Source organism: Anabrus simplex, chromosome 1 (assembly GCF_040414725.1).
Source record: "Anabrus simplex isolate iqAnaSimp1 chromosome 1, ASM4041472v1, whole genome shotgun sequence".
Lineage (NCBI taxonomy): Eukaryota > Metazoa > Arthropoda > Insecta > Orthoptera > Tettigoniidae > Anabrus > Anabrus simplex.
Genome location: NC_090265.1, coordinates 369528569 through 369554475, shown reverse-complemented (window position 1 = coordinate 369554475; position 25907 = coordinate 369528569). Strand labels below are relative to the sequence as shown.

Sequence of the window (25907 nt, the reverse complement as noted above, 5' to 3'; positions counted from 1 at the left end):
TGTTTTGGGTAAATCATGAGTTCTGTGTGAATTTGCAAATGTACCATTTTAAAAATGCAAAATGTGTATAATGTTGTTTTCAAATACCACAAAGGTATGGATTAAATCCTTCAAAAGATATTATTATTATTATTATTATTATTATTATCATTATTATTATTATTATTAATTACTAATTTAAAGCCTAAAAGCAGCAATGAAAGGGCCTGTTTTTGGTGCCTAAAACACCACCTTTTAGGGCCTAAAATTCCACTATCTACTGATGATAAAGATTATTATTACAGTACTATGATGATTCTGATTTTTGAGTTAGTTGGCCATGTGGTTGGGGTTGGGTAGCTATGAGCTTGCATTCGGGAGATGGTGGGTTCGAATCCCACAACTGGCAACCCTGAAGATGGTTTTCCATGGTTTCCCATTTTCACACCAGGCAAATATTGGGGCTATACCTTAATCAAGGCCATGGCCTCCACCTTCCCAATCCTAGCCCTTTCCTATCCTTGCATCATCGAAAAGATGTGTTAGTGTGATGTTCAAACTCTTAAAAAACTACCAGTAGCTAAATAAAAATAACTTTTGATTCTGAATAATTATGGAAGATTTATGAATATGTCTCCTTCCAAGAAAACAAATAATCTGCATTAAATTCTACTTCATATGTAGGCCTATGAGAAATGCAACTTTCATAACTAAGACTATACTACTATGTGCAGTTTTATGTTAGCCTATATAATTTCAGTAGGAATTGTTCATCACTTTTGTCTTTGCCCAGAATTTGACAGCAGAGAATATTGGACACACTTCAGCAAAAATTTTAGTTTAAAAAAGTAAATTGTATATGGTAGCTCATAAATATTTTTCAAAATTCCTTTTCTGCTTTTGTCATTCAGTTTGATATTGGGCAAAGTGATCTACAGACAATGAAACAAGATCATATAATATGTAATACTGATGGTTTAAAATGTGGGAATAAAGCATACTGTACAAATAAGGTAAATTAAATTGGATTGGAACATGGGTACCCGCAGGATCTTTTGCAGATCAACTTTCTTGCTATAAAGAAGATACATTATTTTGTTTCATAACCTACCTAGATAATGATGATATGCAAGCATTCCTCTCCATTTTCTTTGTATTTCTTACTTGCTTTGTTAAATGTAGCACTTCGCTGCTCTGAAACCATTGTCTACTTTATGGCCAGAATGGATGGATATTTAGCCTTTAGTTCAGAGATTTTGACCACAACAGTTTGTTTTTCCTCTTCTGTGATTCATTATCAAAAGGTTCAGTTCTTAAAATGGTTACAAATAATATAATGATCATGTCATATTTCCAAAAATTAGAAATCAAGCAGTTTATTTAAATGGTAATGTCAACCCAATTGGCCAATTATCTAAACAACTGGATATATTTTGAGATAACCCCAAGTCACTATGTTAAATTAAACTGTAGAAATATCCCTAAAACTCAACTTGGCTAATTATTCAAATAGCACACACAATGGAATAATTTATCAGTTACTTAAAACTAATGTTTCCAAATGTTTTTAAAAAACCTAGTTTTGTACTCACCATTACAGTGAACCACCACATTTTTCCTCTTCTTCACAGCCAGTCATGAATATCTTGCAGTGCTCTTGTTAGAATAATGAAACACTTGTATGAAGTGACAAACTTTGTAATGTTCATTTTATTTTCTCACACACTTAGTTTCACGGAATTGGTAAAAAGCACTGGCTAGGCAAATGTTCTGTCTACTTTAAAAAAAAAAAAAAAAACTGTACTGAATTAGCAGCAATACGAATCTGAAGGCTTAGTTTTGTAATATGATATCCAACACACACGTTCATTCAATCAAAATGTATCTATCACTTGACAAATATTATCCATTATGTTTATATAAATGGATATAAACCACGCTTAAACCTGACAAAAATTGTTTAAATGAAGTTTTTTTACATAATATGTCCTTAAACATCAGAATTGGGTAAGAGAAGTTGCACTCTTCTACAAGCTTCTCTAGAAAATCATGGGAGAATGTTTTTAATAAACTTCTGTTTGTCCTCTGCCACTCTTTCTCAGTGCAAAGCCTACTAAGTTAATCGTTTGTCATTGTTGATCTAAGCCAAGATTTCACCCTACGAAGCGTGCTGAAACTCCTCTCAGCTGTGCACGTTGTCGCGGGCATGGAAATACAAATTTCTAAAACAACACCTAAGTTTAGGTAAAAATCCTTACTTTCTTTTAAAAGTTCCAGGAAAATCATATCTGGTTTATAGTCCTTAGTTTGCCACATATCATACCACAATTCTGCATCCACCATTAACCTGTCTATTTTGTAGATATTAGAAACAACCTTCATGGAACACAAAAAATCTTCCTTTCTTAATGTTTTCATAACACAAGGATGGAGAGAATACAGCATAAGTATGGTCTTGTTTTGTTCTCCAAAATGAGATTCTAGAGACTGTATCAGTGAGTCTATGAAGGGAATGTAGACTGAAACTCTATAACAGTCCTCAGCCCTAGTTTCAATGTGGTTCGCCCTGTGATGCTGCTTGGCAGCAAGGTGACGGAGCACTATTTCAAATCCACTATTAGAAGCTGTGTCCTCAGCATCTACCATTATTCTTTGAAAGTGAGTAATTGCATCTGATCATTGCTTTTTTAAAAGGTCCAGAAGCAACAAGATATATTCTCTAACTTTGAAGAGCTCCAATCCTTCCGCTTGAAGGAAGTTTGTAACGGGTTCTAAAATGCCACTGCATTTTGCCATTACGTGCATTGCAACAATAAAGGCTGAGTTCGATGCTGAACAGTGAAGGTTATGTGCACATTGCCGAGTCTTAGAATTGAAAGTTCGACAGTTAGAAATATTTTCAACAGCCTTCATGATACTGAAAAAGTTTTCTTAAAAGAGCCTAATGCTTTTGTACTTTGAGGACCATCTTGTTTCACAGAAAAGAGGTAAGTTGCAGATCTGCTTTCTTTGGAGTGGACTTTCACGAAAAAAGTTAATTATTTCCTTGATGGTACCTGCCGCATTATTCACAACAGAGAGCTCATTGAAGTTGTTTATTACCAGGTTGAGTTTATGACTAGCACAGTGACAGAAAATAGCCTTTTGATTCCTATCTTGTATTAATTTTGCAACTCCACCTTCATGTCCTGCCATAGTAGCACAACCGTCATATCCTTGACCACATAGTTTGGTTAAATCCAGACCAGAGCTTGTTAAAAAAATTCAAAATTGAGTTTGCAATTGACTTGGCATTCATTTCATCCAAGCTGAAACCCAAGTAATTCTTCACATACTTTCAAATCAACATTAGATGTATTCTTAACGAACCGAATTCCAACAGACTGCTGCTTAGTTCCAGATATGTCAGCTATCTCGTCAGCAATAACAGAGAAGGCATTGGATGAATTTGCTTCCGTAACCAGCATCTCTCGTAATTCCTGTTCACAAAATTTTATCATTTCATTTTGAACTGAATGAAAAGTGTACTTGGCTTTTTTTTTTTTGCAGAATTTATGAGGTGTTCTTATAGTAGAGCATCTCGTGCCTCCAGGCAGAATTCCAATAAATCATGGAAAATTCCACTGTCTGATGTTTTCCCTCGAAGTGAGATATCATGGGTGCCACAGAAAATGATAGTTGACAAAATTGGTTCCAGCTTCTTTCTATTTTGTTCATTCTGATGGTGGAGATTATTATCGATTTGATCAGCTACCATGAGTTGCCTTCCATCATAGATATCCACAAAGTTTTTTGCCTTTTCTGATGATTCTCTATGCCAATTTGATTTTATATGATCTTGGGTGCTGTATTTGAAGGCCTTATATTTTGTGAAAGGTTTCATAATGAATGATCTTTGAAGACCTCTTTTAATGTTCGACTTAAACAGAACACACATTCGGCATAAAGCGCCTTTCTGTTCAAGAGAACAGCATTAGCCACATACAATAATCCTTCAACCACTGGTGTCTGAAAGCATGGCTGGTTCCAGCTCGTAAATCACCTTTAAAATCGTAGGTTACTTGTGGAACCCACGGTTTTAACAATAATTTGTACTTAAGAGTGTCACATATATTTTCCTGCATTAAGAACATGCCAGTGTCTTTTTTATCACTTTCATCTTTCAGAAACACTTTGTTAACAATCCCCCTTGAAGTTCCGCTTTATCACAGCATTGTTCTATATCTTGTGAAGATTCCCGTTTGCAAACGCTGCACTCTTTGTACTGTTCAACACTGTCACTTGACACACTTATTTCCTCAAAAGTTCCAGCGCCTTCAATTAAGTTACTAAGTTTAACCTTTTTGAGAAAACTGTCTTACATTCATTCCTAATGCATAAACGTCGCTAAATAGTTTGATTTTACTAGCAATAATTTATAACCACTAAGTTAAATAGATAAAAATTACTAAATCACTTCTCACTATAATAGCCGCTTTGATAACAATACAAACATCACAGAATCAGTGAACTATTATACAATGATTCGATTATAGATGATTTAACACTACAAGTTAAGAATGTACTGTACAACAACAATGGCAGGTTACCATTCTATTATAGCAGTCGTCACTTTGTTCACAAGAAATTAGCCACCGTATTATTGCATGCCTTAAAAATAACACATACAGCATTTTGCAGCATGAACAAAGATTGCGGTAAGATGAAATGGCGTAAAATTGGGTGAGAGCACAATAAATAATTCGCTCTGTAAGTATGACCTTACGGGACTAATGTCTTACCAGTCAGCAAACACGACCTTGGTTTAGGGGTTGAGCTTCACTAGAGGTGTGGTAATATCTAAACATACTGGAAGTAGGTAGTTGCCACTCATGATGATGATGATGATGATGATGATGATGATTAGTGTAATGGAAACATACCTAAAACTAGGTTAGGCGTAACCTTATTGGAAATTGAAGCAATGTTTCCATTAGTAGCCTAAAGTATGACATTATTAGAATATTTTTCTTGAATACATAAACCAATATAATGTCAGCAACATTAAATTGTTTACAGAAATTTCTAGTTATAACAGGTGTAGGATGACTCTCAATAACTTCAATTTATGAAATAATCTGGTATGATATTAAAGAATTGAATATCAATCTGTTTAGAAATGGAATTGGAATAAAAGTTTGAATATGTATATATAAATTATAAACACTGTGATTGAAAAGGAATATTTTTATGTACATCCATTATTCACATCCAACTTAAGGAGGCAGTTTTACTCACTTCGCCTGCTGGCGTCGAGGTGTCAGTGGAGAACCTTCGCTGATCTGGCCAAACTGGAAAGTAGCTGTGCCATTCACTTTGCACGTATCAATCCGTTTTCTCGGTGGGTCACTTGACTCTGAACGGACTCGTACTATCACCTCAGTGTCATCTTCATAGGCTGGGCGGCGGCGTTTCCGCTCCAACAGCAAGAAGTAGATAACTTTTTCAGTGTTGTGGCTGCAACAAATTCAGTATTGTATTAAAAACTCAAGTTATGGAAGGTTGGATATGAAAATAAGTGACACATCATCAAACTTTATCAAAATGTTAGGGTATAGAACACCATGAAAGGCATTCTTGTACCATCAAATACTATGCCTCTCTTGTTTAATATGATTAATATTTTAAAAAGATTCAAATTGGGTATTTAGAACATACTTTTTAGTTGAAAGAAGTCAATCAGGAAAAAAAATAATTATATATTTAGAAACAGGAAATGACCGACTAGTATATGGTACTAATAGTAATGTTATTGGCTTTACATCCCTCTAACTACTTTAACGGTTTTTGGAGACACCAAGGTGCCAGAATTTAGTCCCGCAGGAGTTCTTTTACATACCAGTAAAGCTACCGACACGAGGCTGACGTATTTGAGCACCTTTAAATACCACTGGACTGAGCCAGGATCGAACCTGCCAAGTTGGGGTCAGAAAGCGAGCACCTCAACCGTCTGAACCACTCAGCCCGGCTGACTAATATACTACAATTATGTTTAAGAATCCTTGTTATAACTCTTAAAATTAAAACAATTATTAAATTCCCATATATGGAAAGTCTTATCATTATATAGGTGACACATCATCAAACTTTATCAAAATGTTAGTGTATAGAATATCATGAAAGACATTCTTGTACCATCAAATCCAATGCCTCTCTTGTATAATATGATTAATATTAATGATTAATTTAATTACCGTATTTGGTTCAACTACAGTACATGTTATATATAAATCTCTCCAATACATGTAAACTTGAACATTCTCTTTTTTGCAGCTTTCTCTTTCTTAGAATTTGCCATACACACACACACATCAAAAATTGTTTTGTATCACCAATGAATACATAGTTCATGACAGAACTAAAAAAATGAACATATTTCATGTACTGTATATATTAGTACATTTGCAGTAATTCTTGATCAATAAAGCAAAAAATAAATATTATTCAAAGTCATTCATATAGTGACTCACAGTGAAAGTGGTGCACCTACCTATTTACTGATGTATAAATTGAAGTTTTGTGTTAAAAGAATCATTGAATCTGTACAAAATATTCATTAACAATTATCACACAACACATGCATAAAATAGTATTTAAAAAAAAATCATATAGCCATACTGGAGATTAATACACAGTGTGATATCACTTTCAACATCACAGTGGAAAGTGGTATGTACAGTCAGTAAGTTTTCTATCTTTGAGGGAACCTTGTATGGAGACTACCATTCTTCCTCAGTGCCCTAAGTTTATCTGTCATTGAATGAACTAAATTTTCACAATAAATGACTTGAATTTTACCTTATTCTTTATGAAGGGCATTATTAAGTTCATTGTTTAAATATGAGATGTTGGTGGTCATCTTCTGTTAACAAAGGCCACAAATTCCCAATCACTTTGATGTCTGTTAACTTGTGGAGGATTTCAAGTAGATAGACACAATAACATAAGTGCCTTATGGGCCTTGTGCTTTGGGTCATTACCTTGATACAATGAGAAAAAGTTCTTTACATTGATGTAGCCACAAAGACACACACAGAATGCTGTCAGTTGGTACACATATCTATTTAGAACTTATTTTCACATTAATCACACATATAACCTAATTAACTACTGTTACAAACAAACACTCACATCAGAAAGATCAACAAACCACCATTTTTAATAACTGACTATCACTAAGCACTTACCACATGGAGATTACAACCTTAAAACAATTGACTGCTGACTGCCACAGCATGTCGGCACAAACACAACACGTGGTCACAAGTACGACTCCTGTTAAACCATGACTCCAACTAAACAGTAACTCGTCTCTACCATCAAGACCACCTCCTTATATACGTACCTGGCCAGGCTTCTAGAAAGATATGCCATAACAGACCTACTTGTAAATTCTAGAGTTCCTAAAGCCCAGATATAATGTAAAGAATATTCTCCATAGTTCTCGTCTATCTAGTGCCATTCTGGATATTCAGCCCATTAGAACCCCTAATATTTATGCAAACCTCATTAGGGGTTCGGCCCACTAGAACCCCTAATGTTTATGCAAACCTTGTAACATAACCATCATGCAGGTAGACTCTACTTGTTACTCGCTTCAGTAAGTTTGCATTCTACCCATTACTGCATAAACATACGGGCCCTAATCATAACTTAACAGTTCAACAACTGAGGTAGGCCTACTTGTCAGTAATGGAAGTTATGTGACTGATGTCCTCACGTGTGTGGTACACATGAGAAACATCAGCTGAAAATAGCAATTGTTGGTACTGTGTACTACAACTTACCATTATTGTAGACCAGTTCGCCTAGAACTAAAAACTGTTGTCACCTACAGGACCGTTGTTATGGTACTGCGCCAATATTTCCTATTGTTGAAAAGTATGTAAACGTTTGGATTGAAATAACTCCATTTTATGGTATGTATGTATGTATGTATGTATGTATGTATGTATGTGGTTCTTAAAATCTACTGATGCTCGTCTCTTGTATTTAACCACTCTTAAATTTTAGCCACCTGAACAGGAATTTGATTCTGCACCTGGTAGAAGAGATATTTGTATTTTCTTTTTTATACTTTGACCATAATTACTGCTTATTAGCAGTGTTTCAGATCAATATCTTACCTAGGGCTGAGCAACTCTTGGATGAGGCGATCACGATCCTTGAAACAACCAAGGCTGGAGATAGCCTGGAGCACGTCAGGGTCCATGGCATCAATGGACGGGATGATGTGCGTTTGAACCACTTCCATCATTGGCAGCTCTAGTTCTAGTTCACCTTTCCCACCTGCTGTCACCCATGGATGACGGTTGATGTCTGCTAACTGAAACACATGCATTGTTCATGCATATAAATTCTTTCTACAAGAGATAAGTAGTTATCATTCTAGTAGAAATATCTCTGAATGGATGGTAATGACAAGGACCATTGCAGCATTTTAAAATGTTATAAATCCTTGATAGGCTGTAAATTTAAGTTATTATGAAGGAATAAAACAAGATATGATTTTTTCTTTTCTTTATAATATGAATGAATGTTACCATGAAATTATGAATTGGTTACTGGTTAAGAGGATGTAAAACCAACAATGCTATTATTCTAGCTTCTAAATCTACTAAATAAATAGACGTAAAGCTGAATAAATGTTTACCGTTCTTAATAATACTCTAATCATTGTGTAAAACCATATTACATAAGATTCATAATTTGAGATGCCTACCAAAATAATTACGGGCTTGCCCGGTGCAGGCTTTCTATTTGATGCCTATGGGCAACCTGTGTGTTTGGGTGTGAAATGATGATAATGAGGTAGGGAGTGGGTGAAACCGAAACGTGGCATCGGTACGTAGCCTTCTCATGTCAAACACCACCAAGGGATCTGATGGAAGGTTAACACCCCAATCTGACAGACAAATCACCATTAGCAGAATCATATGTCCTCACTCCATATGAACACCTTTGAAGAGGTTTGGAACCGGTATGAAAGGTTCTTCTGGCTTGCAGAATAGTTGTGAAATGAACAAAATGTATTGCTATGTTAGCTTTTGGCCCACAGTCTAGTGATTAGAAATTGTATACCACCACCTCTCCTACCTTACCAGCCACCATTCTGATTACAAATAATAAATTTCATCCTGATCTGTGGTGAAATTCCACCTTTCCACCACTTTAAAAGCACATGTTTGAATTTGTTATAAACAACATTCTGATGGCAACACTTTTTTTTCACCAATGGGACTTGAACCAGGTAACCATGTTTTCGGAGCCTAGAGACTTGAGGCCTTAATGATCATGGCCACTGGCAGACTATTACCCGATTGAAGATATTTCCTTCTGTTAATCCCTAGGTACTTACAGTTTTGCCCTCATGCAATCTTCATTTACTGCTCTGCAAACCAGTTTAATCTAGTGCTTTAATATGGTTCAAAAACAGTAAAACAAGTATGCTTGTGTATTTCTGATTTGTCTGTCTGTTAAGTCATCAGCCCAGAGGCTGGTTGGATCCTCAAATAGCACCACCAAAGGTTATGCGGTTACAAGGAAACCGCAAAAACCAATGGCAGCACCAAAATGAGGTGTACTAGGAAAGACGAGGAGTGAGGTAGTTTGCCATTGCTTTCCTCACTGGATCAGAAAGTGCTATTGCTGCACGACTGATCCTATGAGCAACACCTTTAATAACACTCAGATGCACTAGTCGTGCTCTGAATGTCAATACTCAGCACCACCCATACCCCAGCAGCTTCCATATTGTCACAGCCATGGATGAGACTGGGACTTCAGTGAAAGCTACACTTTACTCTGGCCTGTGCCAAGGGATAGATACAAAAGTACTGTATCCATCAAGAAATGGTAGCAGGCAAATTTCTGATTTAACAGTATTTTTTCAGCAAGTCGTCCAAGCACACTGCATTGCTTACTGAAAAGGGATTTAAGTTGCTGCAGACCTGCACTACAAAATGGATCTTTCACTCAAGGGCCATCTCAACTATAATTAAATATTTCTGTGAGTTGTACCAAGTTTTTAACACAATAATCAACGATGAACATTCTCGCTGGAACTGCAACACCACAAATCATGCAAGAGGACTGATCAAGTACACGGATAATGCTAATTTTGTGTACCAGTTGTGCATTTACGAGACATGCTCTGTTCACACTGACCCTTTGTTTTAAGTTCTACAATCACTAGTTAATATAAATGCTTGCCATAATGAAATACAACTCGCCACTGCAAATTTACAAAACCTAAAATGCGAGGCTTCCTTTGGAAAGTGTGTGCAAAAAATTGTCCAACTGAATGGGAATGTACTGTAAGTTTCAGTGACTCTCAAAAGTATAGACTGAAAGCGCTGACATGAAATCATTGTCTGCCAAGTTGTTAAAATTAAATCTAGATTTAAAGACTTTTTCACAGTTCCAATTTGCAGAATTAGTGAATGAAAAATAAAATAAAATAACATAAAATAAAAATCACAAAACACGAGAAAGAATTCTCTAAGATGAAAATTTCCAAACTAATAAAGCAGTACCCTGGTTGCAGACCAGCTTGAAAATGAGCAAAAGTGTTTATAGTATCACCACAAAACCTACTGAAGTATTTGGTTGTAAACAACAAACTTTGTGTATGAGGAAGTCGCTAAGGTATTGTGTTTGGTTGCAACATATCCCACTACCACAGAAAGTAGTAAGAGAGTCATCAGTACACTCAAGAGGATTAAAACCTATTTATGTAACTCACTGACAAATTACAGTTTGTGTAATTGTAAGCACTTTAGCTGTAGGAAAAAAAAAAAAAAAAAAAAAAAACTAATTTGAGGAGAACTCTCTTCTTATGCCACCTTTATTGAGATTACTGACATGTCCAAATCACACAGTAACTGATGGATAGATTTGGTGTAAAAGACAGTTTAGGTAAGTGTTACAATGTTTTAGATATAACTGTTCTTATAACATTGTTATTTGTTGATTTAATTGTCCATGTTTTAACTAAATTTATAGGATCATCCGATAAAATGTGCCACCTCCACATTTTATTCCTAGCACTAGGATGTTTAAACTATAGTGTTCCCACTTTTTTATTTCACGCTATGCCACTGGAAACTGGCAAGATCTTTTAGCATTACCTCTATTCAAACATCGGTCACTGTTATACACAATGCAGACATCACCATATCCCAAAGGTACAAGGCTACAAATGTTGCAGGAAGTTGTGAAGTGGTATACTTCATACCTGTATCTTTATTTATAAACTTGTCCAGTTCTGAAAGTTATGTGAAAATTATCATCAGGAGGTCTCAAAACTTCCGTTGTTAGATACGACATGCAAAAAAACATTTGATGCTTAATTTGATCATTATCTGACTATTGTGCTGAATACATTTTGCACCAAGTTCTGCTATGTTTGTTTGACACAAAGGATGTATTTCAGAAAATTGTGTTAACTTACTGTCAGCCGCTTCTCAGGGTTCACCTCTATCATGCCACGGAGTAGGTTTTGACAGTCTGGTGGCACAAAATGAGGGATATGGAATACACCACGCTTCACTTTTTCTAATAACTGACGCAGATTGTCGTCATCAAATGGTAAGGCTCCTACAAGAAGGGCGTACAAGATTACACCACACGACCATACATCGGCTTTCCGTCCATCATACTTTTCACCCTGAAAATAAATATTCATTTATTTCATTTCTCTATGTTAATATAAAAAAAAAGAAAAAGAAAGAAACAAGAGTTAATAATAATAATAATAATAATAATAATAATAATAATAATAATAATAATAATAATAATAATAATAAAAACTTGTGTTTAATGCTCCTTTTCAACTATGATTTATCTAAAGTGAGAGTAGGTTTGTATGTTGGTTATTCAGCCCAAAGGCTGGTTTGATCCTCCACAGCTCCACCAACAGCTGTCGTAGATAGCCTAGGCATCGTTGAAGGGGCATACTATGGAAATGAGGAGTGAGGTAGTTTCCCATTGCTTTCCTTACTGAGTCAGAAATTGCTATTACATACCAGTCTGCCAAGCCTACTGAAATACATGCACCAACTGACCCTATGAGCGATATTTTCATACCATTCATAGCAGGGACTGGCTGCAAAAGGAATGGTATTACTAGTATCGCTTATACCTCAGTCACTTTTGTATTGTCAAAGCCAAGGATGAGACTGAGACACGTTAATGAAAGTAACAAATTTATTCTAGCCCACACCTGAAGACATAGTGCACTGTAAACACTACATCTCACCAGCAAAGGCGAAAAGTGACAGCAGAGTGTTGGAATTTCTTTAACTTGCCTGTAAATCTACTATATGAATCTCATGCATTTGATAAAAATGTTGATGGTTCACTGGGTTAACCAGACTAATGATAATGACAGAAAGTAGAAATCATTAGCAAAGGAAAAAAATACATCAAATCAAATTATTGCCAATTTTTAACATTTTAACTAAGCCAAATTAACCTTTTCCCTATCTGCACGTTGAATTCATTTTGGTTGCAGTGGTTGAGGGGAGGAGAGTTGAAAACAAATAAGTATTAGTCCTATAATATAAATGAAGAGTTTAATGAATATTGAGGAAGTAGTTATCATCGTTCACAGATAGATTTAAGACTTACCCTTATGACCTCTGGACAGGCATAATGTGGAGAACCACAACTAGTCTCCAGCATGCTCCCTGCAGGCTGTAGTGATGCCATGCCAAAGTCTGCAATCTTGATGTTATTCTTTTCATCAAGAAGCAGATTCTCCGGTTTGAGGTCTCGATGACTGAAATAAAAATAAATCTCCTTTGTTTGAACATTCAGAACAATATTGTAGCACAACTGAAAATGTTTTGAGAGCACAATAAATTGGTGAGCCCATTAGTTGTGTGAAGTTATGGGAAGACATTAACAAGGGGAGGCCACAGCTATGGGGTCAGTGACTTCATTCAAACTTTGGGAGGTTAATCTGCATTAAAAATTAAATCGAAAATTGTCCAAGGATTTACGCCATTGGCCCTTATTTTACAAGAAAATGGCTCTTTAAATTTAATATCCTGAATATATGTTGGCAATTTATGTGTATGCATTTGTAGTATCACTGGTCTAGTGGTCACCAACCCTGCCTTCCATGCGGATGGTGGCTTGGATTCGAGTAGTGCCAGCCCCTCATTCTTACTTTTCATTTTCCTTCTCCCTATTCTTTTTCAGTTTTCTTTATTTGACTTTAAAAAAATAATGATATTATTTGATTAGTACTAATTTTTGTTGCAAAATGTACAGAATAATATTTAATTACAAAAAAAAAGTGCCCATGTTCTTATAAATGTATATTACACTAGCCTGCAATGATTTCCCAGTTTTGGCGAAAATAGGTGGTTCATATGGAAAATGATGTGCTGATTTAGAAAACACCAACTGTTTTGCCGTAACACATACAGATTTTATGTAATTAGATATTGTATACAGGGTGATTTCTTCCTCCGTGTACAAACTCTAGGGATTGATTCCGGAGAGGGTACGGAACAAAAATGGTCTAATGAACATATGTCCGGAAATGCATGGTGTCCATGCTAGCGACCGTGTATTCAATCATACTTTGTTGCAGAGACTGCAGGCCAATACGCGCTGTACCATGCCACCACAGTTACAGTATGTGTGGTTTCCTCCTAGAAGGTGGTAGTGTTCCTTATACGTCATGCCCTAGTGCCCTCCCCTGCCATAGTCATTGGTACCATTGTGTTGGAGTCACTTCTCATGCTGACTCACCAGGTAGTGGATGTGTTAGAATGTTGTATACAATGGTTCCGTATTTGACTCGAGAGCTTGCCAACATGGTGTTTACTTACAGTAAGGCAAATGGTAATGGGTGGCGGGCAGCACAGTTGTATCAGGAGAGCTATTCCCGTTGACAACAACCACAGCATTCAATGTTTGCAACAGTGTTTCGCCGTTTTTCTGAGACAGCGTCATTTAAGGGAGCAGGAAATCACGAAGGACGTACCTGCTCTGTTCAGACACTAGACGTGGAGGAAAATGTGATTAACACTGTGGAAGGCGACCGCCGTGTCAGTACCAGGCAGTTGGCCCGCCAGTACAGGTAAAGCCAGATGACCATGTGGAACATTCTCCATGACAATTGTTACTACCTTTATCACTTACAGAGTGTGCAGGGCTTACTAGCGACAGACTTTCCACATTGGGAGAGGTTTTGTCACTGGTTTATTCATCAGGCAATCTCGATTCTGGGATTTGTGGCATCCATCCTATTCAGAGATGTGGCCACCTTTACGTAGAGTGATATCTTCAACTTTCATAACAGTCATTTGTGGGATTGTATGCGGAACCCCCATGGTTTGGTGGCAGCGAATCATCATCAGCGGTTCAGCCAGAATGTGTGGGCCAACAGGCCGGAACTATCAGGGTTTTTTGCAGGCGACTTTGCCTCCCCTGCTGGAAGACGTACCATTGATGATTCGCAGGGTTATGTGACTGCTACATGATGGTACTCCAGCCCACTTCGCCATGAACGTCTGGACGCATCTCAATTTGTTCTTGCCTGGTCGATGGATCGGACGGGAGGTCCAGTTGCAAGGCCTGCTTGTTCATCACACCTCAACCCATGTGATTTCCGGTTATGGGGCCATCTCAGAAGTATTGCGTATGCAGAGCCCTTTCCAGATGTGGAGACACTGGAGCAGCATATTCATACTGCCTTTGACACTGTTCGGAAGCAGCCTGGCCGATGTGAACATGTGAGACAGAACATGCTGCAGAGTGTACATGCATACGTGGAGGCACATGGAAACCATTTTCAACATATACTGTAACTGTGGCTGCATGGCACAGCACGTATTAGACCGCTGTCTTTGTAACAAAGGATGATTGAATAAATGGTCCCTAACAAACCATGCATTTCTGGACATGCGTTCATTAGACCTTTTCTGTTCCATATCCTCTCCTCAATCAATCCCTAGAGTTTGTACATGGTGCAAAAAATCACCCTATATATTGTATATCAATGTTTGAGATTTAAAGGAAATTTAAGGAAATTTTAATTCATTTCATTATGTTTCAAATTTTTTTTACCAGGTATGAAAATATATGGATAATGCTAATACTAATGTGCAGAATTCAGTGAAGAAACAGAAATGCTTTATCATGTACCCTTTACATGATATCAATAAAAAAGATATCCTAAAATTCTTACATTATGCAAATTTATGGATATACGAAAATAATTTTATCACATAAAAAAATGCCAGTGATAACAGTGGAATACATAATATTGTGACTTACTATCTGGAAAAAATAAATAAAATACTACAGAGGTAAGACACCCCCAGCATTCCCACCTGAAAATAAAATACAACCTCAATGTTATATTGTGTTGGATTTATTGAATGATTTGGAAACTTTATAGTGTATTACATAATAACAAGTAGAAAAAAGTGAAGCTATGAGAGAATATTTTCATGAACAAAACACCAGTTTCACCCTCAGTTCTTTATCTTTGGCCAGTCATGTTTTTAAAGGCTTAGAATCAGCTATTAGGCCTGTGCCATGCAGTCCAGATATTCCCATTCTGGTGCCATCAAAGCAACTAGAAGATGTGGAGCAATTGAGTTCGTCTGAGTCTACAGAACATTTCGAAGTGGATGAGGATTTTCCCCCACTTAATTCAGAAGACAAACCACAGCTTTTTACTCAGGCAGAGCTGAACAATTTTGTGCAGGACTTAGGTCTTACCAGGAAAAGATTGAGATTGTAGGATTGAGATTGAAAGAAATGTTGGCACCAGGAGTGGTGTTTAGTTGGTACAGGAACCGAGAGGAAAAATTCTGTAAGTTTTTCAAAACGGAAAAACAGGTAGTTACATATCAGGTTTAATTCTTCACTTTGGTGGTGAGAATTGTGATAATAATTAGTGTATGTTTATCGATGCGTCAAAGAGAAGTCTGAAAGTCGTGTTACTACATAACAGAAGCAAATTTCCTTCGATTCTTGTTGGGTACTCTGTTTCTCTCAAAGAAAATTCCAAAAAATTTCAGTTTATTCTAGAATAAATGATATGCTAGGAACATCAGTGGCTTTTGTGTGGGGACTTAAAAGTTATCATTATCTTGCTAGGCCAACAAGCAGGTTACACAAAATTTCCTTGCTTTTTGTGTCATTGGGATAGTAGAAGTAGACATGAATGAGATGAACATTGGACAACGAAAGAGTGGCCTAAGGGGGAAAGTTTAATTCCTGGAGAGAAAAATGTAATTCATGCTGGTCTGGTTGATTCTAAAATACTTCCTTTGTATATCAAACTTGGGATCAGTAAGCAATTTGTAAAAACACTGGATAAAAGTGGTATGTGCTTTGAGTATTTAAACCAAAGATTTCTACTCTTGTCAGAAGATAAAATAAAAGAGGGAGTATTCAATGGACTGCAGATTAAGCTTCTAATGAACAACACTGCATTTCTGGGCACTATGAACGATGGAGAATGTCAGGCACGGTGTGCTTTCAGAGAAGTAATCAATAAAATTTTGGGAAATATAAAAGATGTGTCTTATAAAACAACTGTGAAAAATATGTTAAACTGATTTCAAACTCTCGGCTGCAACATGAGTTTAAAACTCCATTTTTGAACAGTCATCCGGACTATTTCCCTGACAATTTGGGAGCCCTAAGTGATGAGTAGGGTGAAAGATTCCACCAACAAATAAAGAAAATGGAAAGAAGATACCAGGGATGGTGGAATGTAGCAATGTTGGCTGTCTACTGCTGGTGCTTGAAGAGGGAAACTATGCAACAAGGCTATAAATATCAGTCAATGCCACTCTCCTTCCACACAAAGGAAAAGGGTTTTTATTTGAGTGGTGCTTTGTAAAGGTATGGAGGTAGTCTGTTTTATGTTTTTCAAGGTTTTTCTTCTATTTTACAGTGCACTCTATTAGGTAAAAACTAACTTTTATGACATTAGTTTTGTATACTGGAAGAAAACTGGACTCCGGCACTGAATTCAGTGTGTTAAAATGATTTTCAATTGCCTATTACATCTCAGACCTCAGAAAAAAGTTTATTTTAGCTTACAGTCACATATTAAATAATTTTTGTTTTAGATCTTTAAGGGGTGTAAACATTTAGTGAAATGTGAACAAAATCATGATATTAAAGGAAATGATGAGGCTACTGTGAAAAATTCTTTATGCGATATGGAAAAACAGAAGAAAAGGCTAGAAAAACATCAGATAGGAATCTGCCACATGGGCAACTCAACTGCCCTACGTGCAGATCAGTAGTGATTGACTGATTGAACAGAAAGCGCATTTGAACTCAGCTCACCTAAGTTAGGTAAGATCACCTATTAAACCTTTTACTGGAGGGTAAAAAAAAAAAAAAAAAAAAAAAAAAAAAAAAAAAAAAAAAAAAAAAAAAAAAAAAATGCAGGCTAGTGTTATCTATGTATGGATTTTAGTGCCAGGGTAGTCCGAGGACGTGTTCAGTTTGCCTGATGCAGGTCTTTCTATTTAACGCCCATGGACGACCTTGTGTCTAGATGTGGGATGATGATTATGATGAGGTAAGGAGAGGGTGAAACTCAGATTGGCATACAGTCTACACCTGTCGAATAACATCAAGGAGTCTGCTCAAGGCATAATGTCTCCATCTGATGGACGAATTACCATTAAAAATATCATATGCCCTTCCTCAACGTGAACGCTGTGGGAGGGTCTGGAATTGTAACCCAGCTTTTGGCATGCGATCTAGTGATTAGAAATATACCACCTACCTGCTGACTAACAGTCTGATGGTGAAACTTTCTTCCACCAATGGGACTTGAACGGACTAACCATGGTATCGGACCATTTATAGACTTGGCGCCATAACAATCATGATCACCAGATGGGCAGTGTCTAATTCATAATCTATTAGTTTGAAGATCATGTAAAAGTATGCTATATCTTAAAAAGTTACTCTGTACTCATTCATTCCTCAACAAATAAAAGTGATTAATGTAACTTGTACAACATTACAAATAAAACTTTCTCAAAACAATTCATAGCATGAGAACTTTATTTTTACTGTACTTTTTTGTTGTAAAACCTAAATATTTTTACTCTCTCTCCATTTCTATCACAATTACAGGAGTAGTTATAAAAATAAAAGAAGAAGCAAAAATTTATTAAGACTTGAGTGATAAGAATAGACAATAATAAATTAGTTTATGTAGCAGCTTCTACTTAATTTGTGTTTTTCCTAGTCCACATGGACAAAGACAAACACAGATAAAAGATTTAAAAAATAATAATAATGAGGTGCTGGCACACCTGGAACTGAAGATGTCTGCATGAAAATCAGGGACATCCAGGAGTGCCACAGATACTCATATGCAAATGGCCAACAGATACGCAGGCTGTTGAATTTAAAGGACCATAGATCATTAAATAAGGGCCAATGGCACAAACCATAAGACACACATCTGTTTATTTTTAATGGAGATCAAACTTCTGAAGTCTGATTGAAATCAGTGACCCCATAGCTGTGGCTTTTCCCTAGAAGTACAAAATATACAACAAGAATTTTTAAACAGATAAGAAGGTGAACATATTTTGTTCTTATAGCATATAGTGTTTATGGACCTTGAAAAGGTATATGATAATGTTCCTAGATCAACTATTTGGAAAAATCTTAGAAAACTTGGTGTACCAGAATACCTTATTAGGAAGATCCAAATGCTATATACTAATTGCCAAAGCTTTGTCAGTCTTGGAATGGTTCAATACAACCAAAGGAGAACAGGGAAGTGCCTTATCACCTCTTCTGTTCATAGCAGTTATGGATACCATTTTAAAGGAACTAAAAGGAAAAGATAAAAAAGATCTTCAGGCTCTGGTGTTTGCAGACAATGTGGCAGTATGGGATGAAACAGAGGAAGGATTGCAAAATAATCTGAATGTATGGTGTAAGAAGTTTGATGATTATGGAATGAAACTGAACCCATCAAACAGTAGCATTGAAAATCAGCACGCATAATAGAGAATACAACATAAAAATACAGGACCACCAAGTTGAAGTAGTACACCTGTTCAGATATTTAGGAAGTGTAATGGCTAGTAATAATAAAGCTGAGATAGAAATAACAGAGTAACCAAAGGCTCTAACTTTTACAGTATCGTTAGACACCTACTATGGGACGAGAAGGTCCCACAAAGAACAAGTCTTGTACAAGTCGTATTTCATTCCCATCCTTACATATTCTCTGGAAACCTGCGCACTAACGTCCATGGATTGTAGTAGGATTCAAGCCTGTGAAATTAAATTTCTTAGAACTGCCCTCCAAAAGACATGACTTGATCATGTGAAAAATGAGGAGATCCGATCTAACCTAGGTCTAAATGAATCGATGGAGGAAAGACTTAGGTCATCTAGACTTACATGGTTTGGCCATGTTAAATGAATGAATAGTACAAGGTTACCATGTGCTTATTTGGAAAAGAGAATAACAGGTAGAAGACCAGCTGGAAGACCAAGAAGAAGATGAATGGACCAACTGAGGGAAGACATGGAGAGAAGAGGATGGAATTGGGAATCTGTCATGGACAACAAAGTCTTTTTGAATAGGCAACTTTGGAAGACGCTCGTTTTCAAACAACTTATCCGGCTTGCTGGAAGGGCAAACTGATGATGATGATGATGATGACGACGACGACGATGACGACGACGACGACGATGATGATGATAGCAACTTTGAAGCTATAACTTTACAAATGGTGTTAGATTCTCTCTATCTCATTAACAAGTAAAAATTCAAAATCCTAAACTAATATGTTACCTAGCATCAAAATGTTTTGGGATAAATTTAATTTTTGGGTCTATGTAACTGGTTCAGCTGTGCTATGAATATTATGCAATTTCTGACACAATTAACTGATTATCATTGGTGTTTAATCTCCAGAAGGCTATTATACTGTAATAATTTAGCAAAATCAATTAAATTTACAGTGATATTAAAGCATTAGTTATAAAATAAGTTTTATGCACACAGTGCTCATAAATGCAATTGTTGAATATCATGTTTGTTCCATATTGACTTAAACTAATAAAATAATTATTCTTTTAAATATTGATTAAACTCAAGTATATTACTAAGTATCAAATGGTGCAAATATAAAAGACGTGCCCATAAATATCAAGGAAAGAAAGTTTTATCACATGAGCAAACAGGAAGGAATAGAGAGGAGGAAAAAGGTAAGGACATATTTGTTTCTTCAGTCCTGGCATCTACCTGTATTATGTAATGATGAAGAAAAATTTAGCAAGGAATGATACCAACTTCACATCTGTTTTTAATGGTAATATTTATGTAAAATAGATTTATCCTTAAGTGTCAATATTCTGGATCAGTGGTGAAGGGTTGTACTGAATAACAATTTAAACAAAATAAACAATCCTTTTATTGATAGTTGCCATTACATCCAAAACATACACAACACTTCTGTCTCTCTCGATCGTCCAATACCCACATCGATCCCCTTCATATTGATAGTACAGTACAAGGGTACACTTGAAATAAATACAAATTATGTAAAGTACTGAGATATGAGTAGAGTCCCTACTATAGGAAGTTATTTCTAGACAACAATACATAATTGCTCAGAACTCACAAAAATAATTGATAGGCATCAAATCTGTGTTTAATCAACAAGTGTAAAGGGAACTCAAGAGTTCTTCCTGAAAATAATTTTATTGGGTATAGTTAAATTCAAAATGTAACTTTGGAAATGTAAATGCAATTTATTACAAATAAACAGAATTTGACTTAATATTCCAACTTTCCAGAACATGTGAGGTTGATCAGTGATCTGTGTCAGGAATTTCATAAGAAGGTTAATGGCATTGGCTTATGAACTAATATGTATCGTGCTTAAGAAATCACACTAGAAATTGGTAAAACAAATTTTTTTCCCAAAAAATTTGATTGAATATTATTTTCTGAGCAGTTTGTAAAAGAAGTCAGAGTTCTGGACCAAAAAAATATTTTTTATGAATATTTAAAATTTGAGCATATGACACTCCTATTCCAATACAAAGCCCTATTTTAATCTTTTCTACAAAATTTTCCATCCAATTGTTCTGTACTGACAACACTTTCCTTTTTTTACATTCATTAGGTAATCTAAGTATTTTTTCCTCCTGTCCTGTATGGTTATGGATTTCTGTGCACTGACTAAATGAATGGCATTTTTTGAGGAATAACAAGCTCCAGATTATTCAGTGAAGAGGTAAGAATCAAATGGTAGCTGAGTCTCCTATTCCTCACATATGATTTGTATTGTGACCTATTACTGTAGTAGAAATTGTAAATTCCAAGCAACTAAGCAATTTAATTTTACTCCTACCAACTTTGAGTAATAAGTACTGTATGTGAACAGGCTTGTTTGTTTCTATTGCACTGTCAACATGAAAGTAAGAGTTAGATACTTACCAGATAGAGTGGCTATGGCAGAAGTCTAGGGCAGAGATAATCTGCCTGAAGAAACGCCTTGCCTCCTTGGGCGTAAGACGGCCTTTCTTCACCAGATAGTCAAAAAGTTCACCTCCAGACACATGCTCGAGCACCAGGTAGCTGCGAACAAACACATTAAATGGAATTATAAGTAGAAGATTACTGCTGTCATTGGCAGACACTCTCTACTGCTAAATCAAATTTAATGGCTTGATTTCAGGCCAATTTCTTGTTATTATGTACGTTTTCCTTCAGGTTATTCCATACTTGGCCTTAGAATTTTTTTTGATGGTACCTTACTTCAAGTTTTTGAATGTCTATTGCATTCTACATTTACTGTGTATACCGTGCCCTCCACAAGAATACACATATCAGAGCAGGCCCATGGCCAGGATTTTGTTTTGGTTGGGTCCAAAATAAATAATTATTGGTTGGCTTATTTCTAGCATTTCAAGATATGATCTATTCATCTTTCCTATTCTCTGCCAATTTGAGAACCAGATTGGCAATTTAAATTTATAGCTAGCAGAGGTAGAACATAGCAAGCTCACCAGAAAAGAAAAGTCACCCTAGTGTGCATGCACAGATTGATCATTTAGCCTTTGCAGATGGTGCAGCGAATGAGTCCCTGCTTAACCACACACATACACACTGCTTTTTGTGAGCATAAGGCAGTAGCGGCCACTGATACATAGATATTTCAAGTGGACAGTATACGTCAATATGTGTAGATGTAAGGATGTGACAGAGCGGCAAAACTGGGCAATCGTGTTTGGCCGTGTCCATGACCATGGGGTATGCAAAGACGTTTGATTTATTGGTGTTTTGCAGAGGACTATTCAGCTTGTCTACAAGCAGTGGTGTACTACAAGTGACCATGAAACACAACATCAGAATTTTGATGAGAAAAAGATCCTGCTTGAGAGGGATCGGAGACGCGTTTCATGGCTGGTGAATCAAAATCGCTTCCACACTCAACAGGAATTGCTGCAGTCAGTGAATGAAGACCCATGCCAGCCTGTCAGCGAGAGAACATTGTGACGCAAACTGCATGCAATGAACATTTGGAGTCTGTCACCTCACAGGAGGTCATTGCACACTCAGGCACATAAAGCTGCCCGTCTTCAACGGACTATAAGTCATTGAATGTGGACAGTAGCTGACTGGCGGAATGTAATTTGGTCTGACAAATCATATTTTTACCTGTATTCCAAAGACACATGACATCGACTGCACCAAATGCCAAATGAAGCATTTCATCCTGGATATGTGCAAGGTCAGGTTCAAGCTGGAGATGGGTCTGTAATGTTTTGTGGGTATTTTTCATATTACAGATGGGCTCGTTCACTGAGGTGACTTCTAACATGAACCAACATGTTTGTTTAAACATTCTGGATGATCAGGTGTTGCCTTTCAGTCAACATCTGCATGAAGAGTATGCTATTGATACCCTGATTTTTCAAGATGACAACAGCAAAGTTCACTGGGCTAGATGCATACGTGACTGGTTTTATGAACACTCCCCCACCCTATAACATCTTGATTGGCCTGCAAAAACCACCTGAATTGAACCCAATGAAAACCAGTGGGACATGTTGGAACAGAGAGTAAAATGCCGGCATCAGCATCCCCACAATTTGGTGGGACTGTGCGATCGAATCCTCAGCAAGTGGCTTAACTTGGATGCAATGTACCTGCACAACCTTGTGGACTCGCTTCCTAATGAAATCCAGGTGGTTATCAACTCCAGAGGTGGAGTTACCTTGTATTAAATGATGCTTGAAATGATTTTTCCAGGGCTGACTATTTTTTTGCCCAGTGAGCTTACATAATTATGTACATTATTTCAAATTCTTTTTAAATCAGTTTCAAACATTTATGACAATACCTGATAGCCTATTTGAAGCATTTTCAATAAAACAACAAACCTTTATGAACTTTATGTCCCTGCTGCTGGCCTTTACATCTAGAACTACCTCAACATGGGTAGTGCATAGACATTAGAGTAAGTACACTTAGATATTCATGGCCATTTTATTCTGCTAGAAGCCTATTCCCTTCATTGAAGAGTTCTTGTCACACTTGTCCATAGCAGATTTCATTTGAGATGGATATCGTTTACTTCCTCCCCTGTGAACTATGTGACCTTACTACAGTGGGACAGCATGTGCATCACAATGAAGCAGGTGGTGGTGGTGGTGGTGATTATTTTTTAAGAGCAAGTACAACTAGACAACCATTCTCTATTAACATTAATCAGAGCGAAAAATGGAAGGGCTCCGGCACTTTGAAAAATGAAGATATGGGCTAAAGGAAGGCAAGGGCCATGAAGGGCATGAAAATGAAAGACTCCCTAGGCCTCGTAAACCTAATACGGTCAGGGTCAGAAAAGAACAAGAGTTGACTGATGTTGGATAGGAAAGATGAAAGGGAGGAGCCTGGTACAAATAAGTGGAAACAATACCAGGACTCAGGTAAGGGCTCCATGGTTGCCAACCCATGCTTCCGAGTTGAGAGCCCCTGGGGTCCCTTTCAGTCACCTCTTAGGACAGGCAGGCGATACTGTAAGTGTTATTCTACCACCTCCAACCACAGGGGAGAAAGAAACCAGGAAGCCATCTTTGCTACCAGAATGCTAATTGAAAAGGCTTTCGACCATCTTCCATATCTTGTGATGACCACGGTATATCAGAAATGTTTATGAATTGGATCAAGATGCTTTACACGAACACCTCAAGTTGTGTACGTTGTGCTGTTGGCATCTCGAAGAGCTTTCCTGTGAAAGTCAGTGTACACCAAGGCTCCGCATTGTCTCCATTGCTATTTGTTCTCATCATGGGCACAATTACACAGGACCTGCAGAGGAGTGTCCGTTGGACTCTTATACACAGATGATGTCGCACTTGCTGATACCACCAGAAGTGGATTGCTGCATCAAGTTGAAGACTGGAACAGCCCTCTCCAACAATACAGTCCTAGACTGAACAAAAAGAAGACCAAATACCTGGAAACCATCCCAAGCAACGGCTCATTTCAAGTTGATGGAGAGACCTTAACGAAGATCGTAAGCTTCACGTATCTAGGATCTTGCTTACAGACTTACGTGATGAAGTGCGAAGTAGGATAAAGGCAGCATGGATGAGATGGAGGGAAGTCACAGGCGTACTCTGTGACAGAAGAATGCCACTACATCTGAAATCCAAAATATATTCCATATGACAGTATGTCCTGTTGCTTTATACGGTGTTGAATGTCGACCAGCTGACAAAACTACAGGGCGCCAATTACACACTATGGAAATGCGTATGTTTCATTGGTCGATGGGCATCACACTCCCCCATTATCTCAAAAACGACTCTGTCTGCCAGCAAATGGGCATTGCACCCATCACTGAGAAGGCACGATAAACCATCTCCAATGGTATGGTCACGTCCTGCATGCTGCACCTGGAACGGTTGCCAATTTCACTCAGACCTTTGAAATTAATGGGCAACGACCCAGCATATCTTGCAACGAAACTTGGTATACACATGATTTGGCAAAAAAAAAAAAAAAAAAAAAAAAAAAACTGTGGGGGGGTAAGACACTACTGGTAGCCCTAGGGCCAGAGTTGAAAAGGGATTGAAATATAAAAATAGATTAGACCCATATTAATGTAAAATCCACAGTTTTCTGGGTTGCTGACATGTATAGTGACACTCTGCATGCCATTTTAGTCCAAGTTCAGCTCCAGCTGGAATGGGGGCTAGAATGGGTAAAAAAGACGAATTTGATAAACATATGACTTACTATCTCAAAAATTTACTTTGGCAGTAAGACACCCCTAATGTTAGGGGGTGGGGAGGGGGTGGCATGTAATAATAATAATAATAATAATAATAATAATAATAATAATAATAATAATAACTGAAAACTACCAAAATTAGTGTCAAATCCATAATATTCGGGCTCGTTTAGATGAATAGTGGGGATCCAGATGTTGTTTAAGTTGAAGTTCAGCACTTGTGGGGATAAAGGATGAAAAAGTTCAAAATGACCGATATGATGATGACCGTTATGATCCAGCATAGCCCTCAACTAGATCAGGTAAACATATGACTTACTATCATGAAGAAATACTACGGGGGTTAAAACCACCCTAGGTGTGGGGGTGGGGAAGGTATGACATGTGAAACCAAACAAAAACGACCAATATTAGCGTCAAATTTATCGTTTTCGGAGTCGCTGAGATGAACAGTGATACATATACAAAGAATGCAATAGTTCCACCTTTTCAATGCAATGTATATTCAGTGAAAAATCACATGATATAAACTAGTTACTTACTAGGGATATCTTACACCCATAGTATTTTTCTTTTTTTCAGATAGTACATCATATGTGTACCAAGTTG

The 25907-nt window shown here is 36.9% G+C and overlaps 1 protein-coding gene across 1 annotated transcript in view; it reads right to left on the bottom strand.

Annotated features, from left to right (window-relative positions):
• Window positions 1-25907, bottom strand: part of sff (sugar-free frosting) — a 940682-nt gene that overhangs the window by 97306 nt on the left and 817469 nt on the right. Inside the window, exons 4-8 of the mRNA XM_068226759.1 lie at window positions 21494-21634; window positions 12649-12799; window positions 11471-11686; window positions 8145-8344; window positions 5257-5475 (exon numbers count right to left, since the gene is read on the bottom strand). Coding sequence (XP_068082860.1) covers window positions 5257-5475; window positions 8145-8344; window positions 11471-11686; window positions 12649-12799; window positions 21494-21634 — 927 coding nt within the window. The remainder of the gene's footprint in view (window positions 1-5256; window positions 5476-8144; window positions 8345-11470; window positions 11687-12648; window positions 12800-21493; window positions 21635-25907) is intronic.